At 33.3% G+C, this 17,383-nt stretch overlaps 1 protein-coding gene across 1 annotated transcript; it reads right to left on the bottom strand.

Moving 5' to 3' along the window:
• Positions 1–4,273: 4,273 nt before the first annotated feature.
• Positions 4,274–15,870, bottom strand: CYLC1 (cylicin 1; the record flags this gene model as incomplete). The annotated part of the gene is made up of 4 exons (XM_008068645.1): positions 4,274–4,421; positions 11,377–12,981; positions 14,231–14,349; positions 15,830–15,870. Coding segments are annotated over 4 exons (1,798 nt in total), but the record flags the coding sequence as incomplete, so codon positions are not given.
• Between the last annotated feature and the right edge of the window lie 1,513 nt (positions 15,871–17,383).

Here is a 17,383-nt window from a genome sequence, read left to right as displayed (position 1 = left end):
GAGCAGGAAGAAATATCAAAAGGTGACTACTTTGCAGGAAGGCCTTATTAAGAAACATGAACTCCAGAAAGTAGATGATAAATCCTAAAAAGATTCAGGAATTTGCAACTTAATATTTTAGAAATGCAGTGGTCAAAGGCATGCTGAGTCATTACCTCTTCCAAAAAAGAAAAAATTACTGCATTTTGCATTTAACATTACACAGAAGGAAATGCAATGCCTGGTGGGCCTCTTTTTTTCTGGATTTACATATTCCACACCTAAGAATACGGCCCCATTTCATTTACTGGGTGACACTAGAGGCTGACAGATTTCAGTCCTGAAACAGTAAAGGGCTTTGCATTAATTCTGTGTTTTGGTATCAGCAGGTCTGCTGGTTGTGGCATGTAATTATGCAGACACAATGGTATTGGAGGTTTTGGTGGTAGGAAAATTTCAGGGTATATCTTACGGTGGGCTTCAGTGTGAGACTATTAATGCAAGCACCTAGAATTCTGTAATAAGATCATGCCATCCATGTCAGATAATTATATGCCCATTTGGAGACAGCTCCTGACCATAAAGGATGCAAAACTTTATACCATAGGATGCAAAATGGCCATGCATCCAGAAATGCCAATTATAAGTCAAGTTCTGTTGATACTAACAAGTAAAAAAAAAAAAAAAAAAAGACAGGCCTAGCAACAGTCAGTCATAAAATGGATATGGTCATTCTAGGATCAAGTATGAGCAGGACCAGAAGGAGTAATCTGCATGAGCAGGTGGCAACCTCCACATCATCCACTGTATTTTCACCAGCACCCTCCTTCAGTTTGCACCTATGGTCATCTGGAGGGAAAAATGCCTGAGCTTGGTTTATAAATATGTTGGCACAATGTGTGGGTTCAAGCTGAAAATGAATGGCGCCTACATTACAACCATAGTTGGGGTGGCCTTTAAGGAGAACAGCATCTGACCAGAGGACCCACTTAACAGTAAAGCAGGTGCGAAAGTGGGCTCATGACCATGAAATCCGCTGGCCATGTTTCATACTGCACTATCCAGAAGTAGCAGACCTCACAGAGAGCTTAAATGACCTACTAAAGGCACAATGAAGTATTAGCTTGGATACACTATTCTGCAAGATGGAGTGTTGTCTTTTAAGATGAAGTATATGCATTAAATCAGATATCTCTGTATGGTGTTGCATCTTCAACAGAAAGAACACATATGTTCAAGGGAATACAATCAGAAGTGGCTCCACTTGTTGTCACTCCCAATGACTCACTGAGAGCTCATATGCTTCTTGTCACAGCAGCTATGTGCTCTGCAGTTATAGTAACTGATCTTAAAAGGGAGATATAATGCTTGCCAAGGGACACAACAAGAGTCCACTGAAGTACAAGTTGTAATTGAGTCCAGGGCACTTTAGACTCCTTATGCCTAGAAAACAGATGTTGAGAGGAAGAGTCACACTCTTGAGAAGGGAAATTTAATTTGGACTGCAGAAGGAGGTGGAGCTGCTTTTCACAATGTAGAAAAGAAATGATATTGGTGGAAGCTACATGATTCACTTGGGCGTCTTTTGATAAATTCTTGCTCAATTTTAACTGTAAATTGAGTCTTAAAAGATTATCATTAGAGATTCATACAACTCAGTTTATTAGGGATGCATACACCTGAGACTGTAACACCAGGTAACACACCAAGACCTGTAGAAGTGATGGCTGACTATGAGGGGAATTTACAATGAAGAGTGTAGAAGGGTGGACCAGTTGTAGCCCTAAGATCAACAGAAGGAATAAGGGCTGTAGTTTTTCCATTCTCCCTTTATAAGTTTCCCCTAAGTAAGAGAAGCCCCTAGTAATTTTTGAGGAATGAACATGAATAGAAGAGTGAATTTGTACTGTGACAGCTGCTCAGATCCCACTTCAAGAGATATCCTGCTGTGAGGAGCAAAGTAAGCTGACAGTCTCTGACTGCTGCTCTCTTGAGATTCACTAGCTGGGGCTACACTTTCACGGGACTGCTCCCAGTCAATGATTAAGCATCCTAAGGGTAGTAAAGCCAGGATATTCCTGCCTAACACAGACACGTCTAAAGACTATTCTTTGCTTTGGGCTCCCCACTGGCCTGGCTGAGACTTTCTCTAAGCTGCAGTGCAGCCCAGGCTCTTCCTACCCAGCTTTCCCTTGTTTTTCTTTTCTCCTTTCACAGGCATCCAACCTGTGTGGCAGTTTAAAGTCTCTCTCTATCTATTCCTGCTCCCTCTTTATCCCTCACAAGTGTTTCTCAGAATAAGCCTTTTATGCTTGGAATTATGTCTTGGCTTTTGATTCCTGGAGAATCTTTGGTGTTCTAGGGGAGAAGACAGAGGCCTCATTTAAGGTGGGCACTGGAGTCAGTAACTGACATTTATATCAACTGATATAACTCATTCAGTGTGTACTGGCTGAATATCAGTACTAGGTCTTAACTTTACCCTTTTCCCTCACCCATCTTTTCTCCAGACAACACCCCTCTTTTGCAAGTAATGACTTTTATTATTTTACTTTGTATCTTCCTAGAGTTTCTTTATGCAAATATAAGTAAATGTAAATATGCCGGGGTACCAAAATGTGTGTACATTTTTAAGAGATGTTATTTATGTATTGCTTTTAGTTCAACGTAATAAGAAGTGTCTGAACATTGATGGTAACTACCTTAAGCACTTCCTGTAATTGCAGAAGTCAAATGTGACTTATATTCATCTACAATTTTAATATAGTTTTTCCTTTCTTAAAATGTGCATACATTTTTTGGCACCCTCTGTATATTCTCCATTCCCCTTCTTTTAAAAGCACTGTAGATAATATAGCATACCCTTCCTTCTGCAACTTGATTTTTTTCACTCAAATTTATATTGAAGATCTTTTCATATCACTACATAGAGTGCTTCTTTGTTATTTTTTCACATTCACATGACATTACCTTGTGCTCCAGTACTGTTAAATATTAAACAAATCATTTATAGATGGATAATTGGATTGTTTCTAAACTTTTTCTAATTAAAACACTGCAATAAAAAACCTTTTATATGTGTCATTTAGGCATATGTAAGGTTATCAAATGGCTTAGAAAAATAACACTGCTTTAAGAACTGCACCTGAAATCTAGTCATTTCTGAGAGAGAACTAAAGTCAGTATTATAACAAAAATGCAGAAGGTAGACTGCATGAAGTGAAGATTGTCTCCATCTCTCTCTCTCTCTCTCTCCTTCTCTCTCCTCCCTCTCTCTCTCTCCCTCTCCTTCTCCCTCTTCCACTCCCACTCCCTCTCCCTTCCTCACAACTATCCTGCTTCCAGAAAAGAACGTGACAACATATTCATAGCAATATATAAAATGACTGAGAAATGTGTGTTATTCTCTCATAGACACGTACAGCTTATTAGTAAATAAAAAATAAACTAAAGGGAAAATATCTAAAGGTAAATTATTCTGTTTAGAACTCTCTGTATGAGTGGGTGGGGTAGAGAAGTTGAAGAAACAAATCACTGACACTTATTTAAGATGGTATGCACACTTTATTCATGGGTGAACTATCATGATAGATAGGCATAAAGACCATGGAAATGGAGTCTTGTAGTGGATGAGAAAGAGTAGGCTTAACTGTGAATCTCGTATGGACAAATGGGAATTTGCAGCCAAAAAGCAGGTTGGAGACAGTGGACGGACAATTACTGAGAGGCCACATCAGGAGTAGAGAAGGGACTATTCTGGTTATTCTGACGAAACAGGATTCCAGATATCACTTGGAGGATGGTGGAGGATGAGGAATTTAATCATATATTGTAGAATTAGATATTCAGGGTGAAAGGATTTTTGCTAAACTGACTTAGCAACTTTCTTGCTATAACTTGGTTCTACAAGAAAGTGCCCCAATAGGCTTAGGAAGAGGTCAGGAATCTCACTAAAATTTGATCAAACAAAGAACTTTTGTCAAGGATTACTGTCTACATATAGTTCTCTATTTCTTTCAAGGGTGTGAGTGATCTGGTCACTTCCTTCCATTCTCTGCCTACTTTTTTGAATGATAAGTAAAAGAGAAGTTTACTTGAAGCACAATAAAAGCATCCAAAGGAAAGTTGCTACTTTTAAACCCAAACTCAGAAATAGTTTCCAGACTGTGGGCTTTAGAACATGGAGTTGAATGCTACATTACTTTGGTCTGAATAATGCAGACATTTAATAGATAAAGAACATTTTTCTGTAAATCACTTCTATGAATTATATGCAAAAAAGCAGCTCTTGATACTCATGGAAGACTTTTTTTTTATTTAAGTTCCACAGAAGTAGAAATGCTCATTTGTGAGTAGCCATTGCTTACTGTGGTAAGGCCATTCTGTGAAACCAAGCGCTCAGTTGTTCTTTAAAGCAGCTTATGAATCCACTGTGCTTCAGGCTGAGGAATAGAGTAAAAAATGAAAATAGAAAGTAAATATTTGCCTATTAATTATAAAAAAAATTTGGTGTATTAAAGAATACACCAAAGCAAAAAATGTCATAGATGGAAGGGAATTTGAATGTCATTTTTATTATTTCTTGTTTAAAATGCAGGTACCTAGGCTCCACCCCAGATCTACCAAGTCTAAGTTTTTGGAGATGGAGTCCAGCAATGTCCACATTTAACAAGCTCCTTGGGTGATCCTAACAGCCACTGAAAAATGAGAAGTACTTAATACTAGTCCAATCACCAGGGTTTATACAGGAACCAAGGCCCAGCAATGTTATTATTAGTCTAAACTCTCACAATTGTATCTATCCATAGACTATAACTATTAGAATTTAAAATACAATGTAAAAACATAAAGATCGATTTAAAATAACTGATAATTACTCTAAATTCCATCACACCAACACAAATATTTTTACATTTTCATATTACTGTGTACTTTTTGTCCACAAACATGGAGATTTTTGCTTAGTTGTAATCCCATAGTAGTTTTCCCTTCTTCTTACCATTATAGTATGAACTTTTGCCTCTAAATATCAAGGCCTTATCATTATCATTTCAATGAATGCGTACTAATCTGTTTCAAATTTTACTAAACCCTTCTTCTAATTTTATACATTTAGTTTTTAATTCCAAAGTATTTATCCTACAGATAGTATTGTAATCACCATATTTATGCATATAATTTGCTTTTTTCTGCAGAATTTTTAATTACAATACATTTTAAGAAGTGGAATTACTGAGTTAAATATTATTACCCTACATATGACACTCAAATTTTCTCAGAGAGGTCCAGAGAAAGGTTAAACTAAATTAAATTGATTTTTTTTTGCAATCAGCAGTGATTAAGTTGACCTCTATTACTGAAGTCTCAACAGTTGTAAGATATATCTTATATAGATAATATACATAAGTTATATTGCATGTATTTTATATAACTAATATACCTAAGGCTTATATGTATATTATATTTTATTGCATTATTAGACGCAAAATGATCTCACAGGGTTGATTTGATCACTAAGTGTGGCCAATTTTTATGATTTTGCTTCTTTTGTTTATTTTCTCTTGTATGAATTATCTGTCCCTATTTCTTGACTTTTTATTATAAGGATCTTTCTTTTATTTTCAGAAATGATTCTTATCATCATTCTCTTGGTTCACAGTTCAGTATATTTTCCTACATCATTATGTCTTTCAAATAATTGAGACAAGGTGTTGACTAGTCCTCACCTTAAATACAGGTGGTTTAACTTCTATCTATATTTCCTGATTTATGAGCAGCAATAAAATTGCCATATTCTAGAGGATTTCACATTATCAAAAATTCAAACATTTGACATTCATTCATTTAGAATTCAGCCTTAAGATCTTTGGAAACCTCAGTTAAACTATAGTTATTACTGAAAGAGTAACCAAAATTAAACTTAGTACCTTAGTGAGGAATTAGATTGATAGCACAGGGAATGGTAGTAGGTGATGATGATATTTTTTTTTTAACAGGAGTTTTGGGAGTGTCTAAAAATGGAACATTGCCTAAGGAAGGCAGATTCTGGAATTAGAATTTATTCTTGACAGTCAGAAAGCAATAAGAATACACCAAACCTCACAGTTGCTTATGGAGAAAGGGTAGGCTAATTGCATGCATGTTTAGGGTACAGCAAAGTAGCAGCACAGTAAAACAGTTATAAAATGGGCAAAAAAGTATTTGGAAAGTATAAAATTTAAGAAATGCTTTTGTAAAAACTACCATAATACAGAACATATCTTTGTTCATATTCCCTTTACTTATTTTGTAATTTAGTATTTCTTTGAAAACAAAAACTTGTTGTGAAGCGGCAACACAATATTCTGCTGCTGCTTTTATCTCCCTTGGCCTTATATCATACTTACTATGCCAGTTGTCAATCCTGTGTCCATTCATTTTATGTGGCTACTAGTCTGTAAATTCTGTTTCCTGTCTCAGTTAATATCATCTTTCAGCATTACCTTCTAATATTACATCTCATGACACAAGTTCATAGACTGGCACTTCTACTAACCAGTTAGGTGTTTTTAAGTAGAAACTTCCTCATTGGCTCTGTCTGTCAAAATCTTGCTAATCTTTTATAACCTCACTCAAATGTTACTTTCTTTACCTTCGTTGAATAAATAATAAATTAATGAATGAACTGGGCAGACTAAAAATTCATGCCACTAGCTTGCTTTCTGTTCATACAACGGCCCAGAATTCGTTCACTCATTTATTGCTAGTTCTATAAATACCGCCTTTACTTATTCAACAAATATTGACTGCCAGTCACTCTCTTGGGCATTTTTAATATCTTAGCAAACAGATTAGAGAGTTTCATCCTCATGCAGCTTATTTTCTAGCAGAAATATACACAACACACAAGAAAGGTAGCAAATTATTTGAAAAAAAAATTTAGAGGGGCAAGACTGAGAACATAGGAAATGGGAATTCTCACTATTTTAAATAATGTAGTCAGAGTTGCCTCATTGATAAACTGACATTTGAGCAAATATTTAAAGCAGTGAAAGCATTAGCCATGAAGAAATCCCAAGAAAGAATGTTTTAGGTAGAGAATATGACCAATACAAGAATACTAAGTAGCATTCCTGGAATAGTTGAGTGTTCACAGCAAGCAGGCCAATTTGACTAGATCAGATTGATGAAGAGGAAAAGATTAGATCAGAAAGAAAAGTGAATCAGATGATCTAGAATCTCACTGGCAATTGTAAACATTTTGACATGTATTTTGAATGAAATGCTAAAACATTACAGATTTTTTTAGTTGGTTTGTGTCTCTTAGTTTAATACCATTGGTTCTAAAAATAATTTAATCAATTTTATTGATTGAATTAATGTACAATAAATTGCTTCACTGTAAGATGTACAAGTCAATATGTTTTAACAGATATAAACACTTGTCAAACCACTGCCACAACCAAGATTCTAAACATTTCAGTTACTCCCCAAAATGTCAAGTGCCCTTAACTTCAGGGTTTTAAGCAGAGAAGTGACATTATCTGATGTCCAGAGGAACACTCTGTTTGCAGTGTTCAAAATATAAAGGGGGGATTGTTAAAAGCAGGAAGATCTCTTAGGTGGCTACTGCAGAAGTCCTGGAGAGACACAACAATGGCTGAGACGAGGGTGGTAGCAAGATAGCTGAAAAATAGTGATCTCATTCTACATATGTTTTTTAAAGTAGCAGCAATAAGACCCAACAAGGGTTGTAAAAGAAAATCAAAGAAGGATCTAATGTATCCTAATCTCATTTTTTATCCTAGTAGAATTGTGTCTTGACTTTATTATTAAGTATGACATTTTCTGTAAGATTTTATAGATAGCTATTATCAAGATAATTATATATCCCTTGTTTAATGAGTGTTTTAATCTTAAATAAATGTTAAAATTTATAAAATACCTTTTCTGAAGACTTACTTCACACTTTCCAGTTTTGAGAAGTAAAATAGATGAAGAAATAATGTAAAACTGAAGTGCTTATGTGATCTCTTGAGTGTTCCTAGTTTTAGGGAAGACTAATTTCTTCATAGGGGACAACTGAAACACAAGTTGCAGGTATATTTACTTCCTAGAGTAAAACTCAGTCCTTTGAAAGAAACAGTCATGAATCTATATATCTCCACTGTTTAGCACAATGCATGCCATAGAATATTTGCTCAGGAAATATGACAGATGAAGCAGAAAAGATAAATTAGTCTACTGATTACTACAAAAATTCCAAATATGAACTTTCAACTCTAAAATAAGAAAACCAGGACCTGCTCTGGTAAAAACTCAAAGTTAATCAGTCAAAAATATTTATTAATCATTTTGTAAACATCAAACAATGTTCTGTTTGCTATGATGAGTGGAAAATATTGGAAGACAATATTAATATTAACCAAGCAGTGAACAATATAAGTATTATAGTATTTTGGGAGGAAGTTGAGCTTTGTAAAAGATAACTGCAGAAAACGGGAAAACCAGATACAAAAAAGGGGAGTAATATAAATAAAGGCACTAATAATGGTAATAAAGTCTTACATTTGTATAATGATTTGCCATTTACAAAACCTTTTCATGCTCTTTTTCTTATTTGAGCCTAAGAACAATTTGTTATAATTAGTAAGTTAAGTACTATTAGCCTTATTTGCAGTTGACTTAAACCAAATCACAAAAAAAGCTTCCAAAACAAGTTAATAGGGGATTTAAATCCCAAATTTGCTTTTTCTGACCTCCCACTGCAACTTAGAAATTAATTGATTGAATATGGGGAATAACAAGCAAGAGTTTGGATGCAAAAAATTCTAGAGATATAAATCTGAAAATACTTACGAATAAGTGAAAATGGAAACCATAATAATAGATGAATGCTCTTAAATAGAGTAAGTAGAGAAAAATGGAGGTCCAAGAACTGAAACATAATAAACAACTTTCAGATGGATGCAAAAGAAGGAATGCCAGAGATGAGGAAGGGGAAGAAAGAAAAGCATAATAGTAAAAATTCAGGGAAGTTAAGGGAGGAGACACATGTTTGATAAAGACAGGAAGGCACAAGGTAACATGATGCAGTCAAGGCCATGGCATTTGGTGAAAGATCATTACAAGGGACCATTAAATGATCACTTTTCAATAATGAACTAGATAAAAAAGATCAGGAAAGGAGAACTGAAGATGATAGTAGGAACACCAAGAAAAAAGTTCTAAATATAATATTTAAAATTCAAAAGTAATTAATAAGGGAACAAAAAACAAAGATGGAACTATATTATATAAAGAGAGAAGTGATAATGCATACAATCCAAATCTTCATCTATTGTAGTAGAAAGCAATAGAAAATATATATATTGAGAAGTAGCCATATAAAGATATTATTTAGCTAAATGAAGGCGGTTAAAAACTATCAGTAAATAGAAATAAAAACAGGACAAAACAGAGTTATAACAGTGAAGCAAATATTTCCTGGAGAGAGAGGTTAGTTGAAATGCTGTTGGATTGTGGAATAAGATGAGAAAAGAGTGGAGACCAGTAAATGAGGTCATAAGAATGTATTTGGCACCCTTTAAAAGAGAAGTTTCAGTGGAGTGGTAAAGATAAAAAGGCTTAACCGAATAGTGTCTATGTATATGAAAGTTTATTTAAAATATTGGCATAAATATGTAATACGCACAGAACATACTCTGAAAGTTGTTTTTTACAATTAAAATTAATCCTTGCCTTCAAATTTTCTCCTTGTATTTTATTTAGTTTTCGTAAAAACTGCTTGTGGAAAAGAGTCTAGCTATCTGGAGGACTTTAAAATAAATTATCTTAAAAATTATTTTTCAACGTACTTTCACTCCTTAACAGGATTTTTGTTCTAGTGGATGCCCATTAATTAACTCAACATTAATGTGAGGAGAGAAGATATCATTTAGGACTAAGAGGTAATTAATTCCCTTTGATTCTCAAAGCAAACTTTTTGAGTCGGCTCAAAAAATAAAAAATAAAAAAGTGGACTTGAAACTTAAACTTTTGAAAGAGCTAAAAGGTGTTTCTAACTTCCAAAAACATTATTAATATATGAAGAGCAAATGATGGTCTGTACACAACGTTTTATTATACCAAACATAGAAAAAAAAAAACCCCTTGGATTATAATGTAAAGCAGAACCTTGCAGGACTAAAAGAGGAAATAAAATCCCCTTGAGATAGTAGAATGAAAATAGGACAAAAATAAGAAGGGGGGCGGGGAAATTAATGATAATGAGAAGCTTAATTAAGGTCAAGATTCAGTCATATTTACAGATGCTCTGAGTTTAGCAGAGCACAGAGCAGTAGCCCTATCTTGCTGAAAATAGACAATGGATATTGTTCAAGCAGAGGAAACAAAGGCTGATGCTCAGAAATCATGCAAGTGAGTTACAGCTCAACCAAAGATCAGAAAGAGTCAGAAAGGGATTATTTCCTGGATGAGAGAGAGAAGTAAAAACGTTCAATTAACAGAATATTTACCCCTAATGTGACAGAGCTAACCGGAAAGAGACTTATAAATCAGAGATCTAGTTACTTCTAGCAAGTTGACTTTTGTTTTCTGATATGAATAAGAATAAAGATTCATAAAAAATTTAGTTCAGATATGGGGTAAATAATTTAATTGTTGCACATCTCAGTTTTGATATGTTATATTTCCACCTGATATCTCTGGATTTTGGTTGAGTTTTTACTGTATTCAGCAACTTCTCAGGAAATGTCTTTGTATATCAGTTAAATATGTCCCTATATAAATTTTAGTCAATTTTCATTTTTGTTCTTTCCTAAATATAGAACAGTTAAAAACTTTTGTAAGCCGGGCTCAGTGGCTCAGCCTGTAATCCCGCACCTTTGGGAGGCTGAGGTGAGTGGATTGCCTGAGCCCCGTGGGTTCGAGACCCGCCTGGGCAGCGAGACCTCATCTCTACAGTAAATCAAAAAATCAGCCGGGCATGGTAGCGCATGCCTGTAATTCCGGCTAATGGGAAGGCTGAGGCGGAAGGATCACCGGAGGCCAGCAGGTTGAGGCTGCGGTGGCCAGGAGCGGCCACTGCACTCCAGTCTGGGCGACAGAGTGAGACTCCAACTCAAAAAAATTTTTGCAAAATGATTGCAAATACTTTTAAATGTTTTCTTAAACTACAAAATAATCATTTTTGCTCTAGACTGAATAATTATTATTCTCTTAACTTTTCAACATTTGTTTTATAACTTTTTTGAGTCCTTTTAAAGTATTCTTAATTTTTCTTACCTTTGAGTCCCAAACTTGTAAATATTTCAGTAAAAAAGAGCTATTCTTTAAATAAAATATAAATTCACACTTTTAAAATATCTTTCATTTTATATCTATTTTGGCTTAAAAATAAAACAGTAGAAAACATACCAAAGGAGCATATCTTGGTTTTGGTGGTGGAGGAGGCATTTTGCATCGACAGAAACGTGGGACCTTAGGTGATGGTAGAATAGGCTCACAAGGAGGGAGTGGTGGTCTTTCTCTTGAAGGAGGAACTCTACCTGTACTTGTTTTCTTCCCTTTTTCTTTGAATGTGGTCTTTTTGGATGACATTCTGAATTCTCTCTTTAGTTCTGTTGCTTCCTTCTTTGAATCTGATTCATCAATTCTTTTTTTAGCCCCAGATTTATATAGTGACTCTTCAGATTCAGTATCTGAAGTTTTGACCATTTTGGGCTTTTTAAAGCCTGTCTTGGAAGATTCATCAGATTCAGCATCAGTAGACTCTGAGTCTTTCTTTGCATCCTTCTTGGCGTCTTTCTTTGAACCCTTCTTTTCCTTTTTTGAATCTTTCTTAACCTTCTTTAATTCCAAGTCAGATTCAGAATCAGTAGATTCTATGTTCTTCTTTGCATTTTTATTTTTGGTATCTTTCTTTGAATCTTTCTTCTTCTTTACATCTTTTTTACCCTGTTTTGAGTTTCCTTCAGATTCAGAATCAGCGTCAGTAGAACCTGTATCTTCCTTTACAGACTTCTTTTTGTCATCTTTCTTTGAATCTTTCTTTTCCTTTTTGTCTTCCTTCTTACTTTTTTTGGACTCCAATTCAAATTCAGTATCAGTGGAGACTGTATCCTTCTTTGTATCTTTCTTTTTGTCATCTTTCTTTGAAGCTTTCTTAGACTTCTTTACATCTTTATTTGCATCTTCTGAGTTTCCAGATTCAGCATCAGTGGACTCTGTGTCCTTCTTTGCCTCTTTTTTCTTTTCCTCTTTCTTTGCATTTTTCTTATTCTTCTTTGAATTTTTCTTTGCATCCTTTGAGTCTCCAGATTCAGCATCAGAGCCCTTTTTTGTATCCTTCTTTGTGTCCTTCTTTGCAGGCTTCTTTGAATTATTTTGTGAGTAATTCTTTAACCAAGCATCATCTGTGCATTTTGCACCAGACTGCTCAAAATACATCAAGTCCACATTTGAATTATTTTTTGAATAAGTCATGGATTTGGCATCAGAATAAGTCTTTGAACTCTTTTTAGAATCCTTTCCTGGATCATTGTTTGCACATATAGATTCAGTGTTTGTCTCTTTGGAATTCTTTGAAGTGTTATGTTTTTTTGAATCCTTTTTTGAGACTACTTTAAATTCTTTGGATTCTGGATTTGTTTCTGATTTGAACTTTGAATTCTTAGATACTTCACTTTCATGTGATAATTTTGATGTAGCTTTATCTGCTTTATTTTTTCTCTTTTTTATTTTTTTCTCATCTTTTAGTATTTCCTTGGACTCTGGATTTATTGCATGTGAGCCTGTTACTTTTTTTGACTCTTTCTTCCAAGTTGTTCTTTTTTCTTCATATTTAAACTTCTTAGATTCTGCTTTTTTAAGATGGATTTTGGGAGTGTAAGGATGCCTGAATGGAGCCTGTCTCCTAATAGTTAAGTACATAAATGGCCACTGGAAAATTTTTCTTAAAGAATGCCTTATCCATATATAAGCTGGCTTTTGACCTTTCTCTAGTTTTCTTTTGTCATGCCTCTGAAAAGATTGGTTAGAATAATAATAAACATTTGTGAATGAGTTATGTTTTTTTACATTGAAAATAAAAATAGTTTATATTCTCATTAACTAAAATTAGAATATATATATTTTCTTTTTCATGGTTGTGTGTACATATGTGTGTGATAACTGCACATTGAAAATAAAATGACATCAGAAAAACTTTAGGATTCCCTTAATGATTTTGGAATTCAAAAAAGCCCACAACATTTTAGAGCTTGTCCTCAAAATGAACAGTGGGTTCCTTTTGAACTATTTTACTGGAGAATTGTCTTGGAACAGTTTGCATACCCTGCATCCCCAACTTAGTTCAGAAATAAACTGATTCCTTTGAAGTGTGTCATGACAGTTCCTGTGATAGTTGTAGGTTTCAGCCCTAGCCTGATTTCTACGCTTGCTTTCAAGGTCTCTTGTCAAATTAAGAGCATGTACCCTCCTACTATACTACAAAAAACAAAGATATAAATGAAACAAATAAATGTTTGATCCATGTTAATTTATGTAGCAGTGGTGTAATTTATTTTCAACTCCCATCCAAACATTTGTCAAATATGGCTATCATAATTAGCCTCAAAGACTGATTTTATATTTACTTCCTCTACTGCCTCAACTCTCCAGTAGAGTCACTCACAATCTAATGGTAGTCTGAGATTAAAGGATGACCATGAAGAGAAGCGTGAAACTTGGGTCGCAATAGATGTAATGAATGCCCTTGAATGAGTGCATTGGCTGTAACTTTGCTATTTGAGATGCTTTAAAAGTATTTTGTTAAGACAATGGGTGATCCATGTTTGCTGATTTTTCCTTTTGCTAATTGATAGGGTAACTCCATTTTATAGATGCAGAGGAAACTTGAATCACTTAGTATCAAGTATCCTGAATGTCAGATAAAAAAAGGGGAGGGGGAGGCCCTGAAACCTCGTCAAGACTAGTTTCTTCTCTAAGTTTCGAAATTTAGTTCCATTTACAACTGGCAAACATTTCCTGATAGACTACTACCAGTTACAACATTAGGTTCTTCAACTTGCTTAGATAATGACTCTGATGTGGAGAATCATGTACAAATAAGAATTTAATCTGAAGCAAGTGAGGGAAATATGTTGCACAGATAGTTTTACATTAAATTTCTGCATCCAATAGGTAGTATGATTCAAATTACATATGCCTTATTTATATTTATTGTATCAATGTAGTGTTAGTTTTAAAATATGACATTTTCTATACTTACAGGAACTGTGATTTGTGATTCTGAAGGCCTTGATCTCTTTTTTATAGCTGGCTGGGATGGTTTGGAAAATGTCAAAGAAAAGTGTTCTTGATTCCATGATTTTTGGATTGATTCATTGACTAAAATGAGCAAAGACAATAAACAACTTGGAGTTAATACCAGGTTTTCATCAGCATTGAAATATTCTTAAGTAAGAAATATATCATTTAAATTAACTAAGTTATAAATTAAAATATAGATTTCCCCTTGGAGTTTATTTGCATAGCAGTTGGCAAAAATGAAAACTAATTTTCTCATTTAGCATTGAATTATGTTTAAAATGCTATTTGTAACTTTATTTTCTAGATTAAACCAAGTTTTACAGATAGTTATTTAAATTGTGATTGTAAAATAATATAATCCAACAGTAGAATGAAAAATAGAAAAAGATTCACTCTTGCCTTTCAAGCATCTTCATCATCTCCTCTATTTTTTTTTTTTTTTGTCATTTTAGTTAGAGTGCAGGCAATATGACTTTTCCTACTGTAGTCCCCACAATGACTAGCATGTTGTTGAAAATAAAACTGTCAATAAAATATTTATTGGTTCCATCTGACTGTTTATTTTAGCACCCCTCAGACTTCATTGGCATCCAAAGTCACAGAAATTAGGGACTTAGACTGAAATACTGCATTCAGTTCTGAAAATTATATTTGAAGAAGGTATATACACATTTGAGAGCATCCAGAACAGAGTGATCAGAAAGATCAAATTTTATGAACATTATATCAAAAAAGGAAGTGGTGAGCAAACTCATGTTAGCTCTCCTGGAGAAGAGAAAGCAAATGAGAAATGTATCACTATATTTAGATATTTAAAGGATTTAAATGAGTTAAAATAGTAGTGATAATAATAGTATAATTGCCAGACTGTGCTCTAAGCATTGTAGTAAACTCATTTAATCTTTACAACAATTCATTGAATTAGATATTATAATTGTTTCTATTTTACATATGTGAAAAAATGAAGCACAGATATAGAGAAAGATTAAATGGGATGTGTCACACCATAAAGCTAGTGAGTACTAGAGTTAAATGCAAAAACAGATAGTTTGGCTCCAGAACTCATGCTCTTCATCAGTTAGGAAAAGGTTAGAACCAATGGATAATAGTTATAGCCGTGTAGCAGATTTTAGCTCAATATGCTAAAGTGAAATTTCTTAAAGTTGCAGCTTTTCAACAAATGGACTATTCACTAGCCACTTTAATTTCTTTAACAATATTTTCTTTCTCTACTTTAGGTTTTGTAATTATGAATTCTAAACACAAGGGAATTATATGCAAGTAAGATTTGTTTGTATAATGAGGAAACTGAAGCTAAAATATTTTCTTTTAGACCAGCTATTAGTAACCTGCAGCAAGGGCAAAAATGTATTACACACATACATATACATGAAGCAACATACACATATGTATACACATGCATGCATGTTTCCATTACATTTTAACAAAAATTCAGAGCAATTTCTATTTTATCAAATTTATTGAAAGATGCTAGTTATTAAGTCCTAAAATTATTTTCAAATATAAAACATATAAAATTCAAAAACTAAATTCTTACTTGGATTGTAATTATCGCATGTTCTGATGTTTACTTCTAGTCTATTAAAAAAAGAAAATGTTTTAATTAAATTTTATTATAGATATTATTATTATGAATAGGCCTTCAATAACAACACTTTGATAACTCATGCATTCTCTGATCTCCATGATCTAAAAGTATCTACATTTAATTCAGATTATAGTCCTCCTACCCAACACCAAATGTATTTTCACCAGAAATTTAAACAAAATATAATATAACAAACTCTAAAATAAAAACAGTAACTTGACAATTTATAAAATAAAATATTTTACTTAATTATATACAACATTAAATTTAAACAGTTTCCCCTTTAAAAATTCTCTGGAGAAAAGGTTTAAACCAGTATTTTCTTAATTCACTAAATTAGTTCTGAAAAAAATCTCACATCTTTTTAATATTTTCAAAATTTAAATATTTTGAAATATTTAAATATTTTGAAATATTTTAAAATTTAAATGATGATGTGTGAGGAGAGTACATGTAAATTTTGATCTGGATTTTGAATTGTTTCTACACACAGGAAAATTGATCTATGATATTTTCCATTTGGAAGGTATTCATTTAATTTGGTACCAATCAATATTGTCTCCTAAGTATAAGCATATTATAATTTGTTGTGAAAACGTTACTCCTTCCTTAATAAGTTAGCTGGGGCAGTGCTAATTCATAGATTATGCTTATGTAATCATTCTCCGTAGAGCTTAACTCTTTTGACTGACCTAAATCATTAAGTTCTTAAACACGAAACAAGTAAAAATGCTAAAATGTACTTAATTTGGGTAAAATTTATTTTTATTTTATAAAGTTGTAGTGCCCAGCACAAAACTTGCCCATACTCATCATTTAATAACAATTAACATAAGAAATACTTTGGAGGCACAGAAACAAAATATCTAATCCAGTGGTTCTTATCTGGAGATAGACATCAGAATAAATTTTGAATTTTGAAAAACAAAAATATATCTGAAAACTGCTCCCAGACCCATGTATCAGAATCTCTGGGTTGAAATAATCACGGATATATTTTAAAACTCTCTCAGATGATTTGGATACTCAGCTTTGGTTAAAAACCACTGCTCTGAATGGTCTTAGAAAATTTTATTGATATCTGAAAGTTCAACTTTGTGTTTTTGTTTTTTCCAAAGGCAACTGATTAATGACCTATTAGTCATTATAATTCAATGGAGTAGCTGAAAGATATTACGACCTATACTATTGGAAATTTAACAGTTTAGGAATATGGTATGCTGGTTTGATCACTGCATTTGTATACTGACAAAAAACTTTATATTTTCACTGAGGTTTGACTTCCTTCCCATAGTCTAAAGTAGTAAGTAATCACACATCATTAGTTATTTAGTTATTTAAAGTAGTAAGCTTCCTTTTTCAAAGATTTTTATTGATAGACACTTTTGAAGACATCAACTTAATATAGTATGCATAGTCATAGTCTACTATAATGATATACATTATAATCATATAGTAAAATAGAAAATTTGAAAATATTGAAGGAAATATATAAATTGAAGT

This window comes from Carlito syrichta, unplaced genomic scaffold (genome assembly GCF_000164805.1).
Source record: "Carlito syrichta isolate Samal-C Ts95f unplaced genomic scaffold, Tarsius_syrichta-2.0.1 Scaffold311418, whole genome shotgun sequence".
NCBI classification, from domain to species: domain Eukaryota; kingdom Metazoa; phylum Chordata; class Mammalia; order Primates; family Tarsiidae; genus Carlito; species Carlito syrichta.
This window is presented reverse-complemented; position numbering and strand designations above follow the sequence as displayed.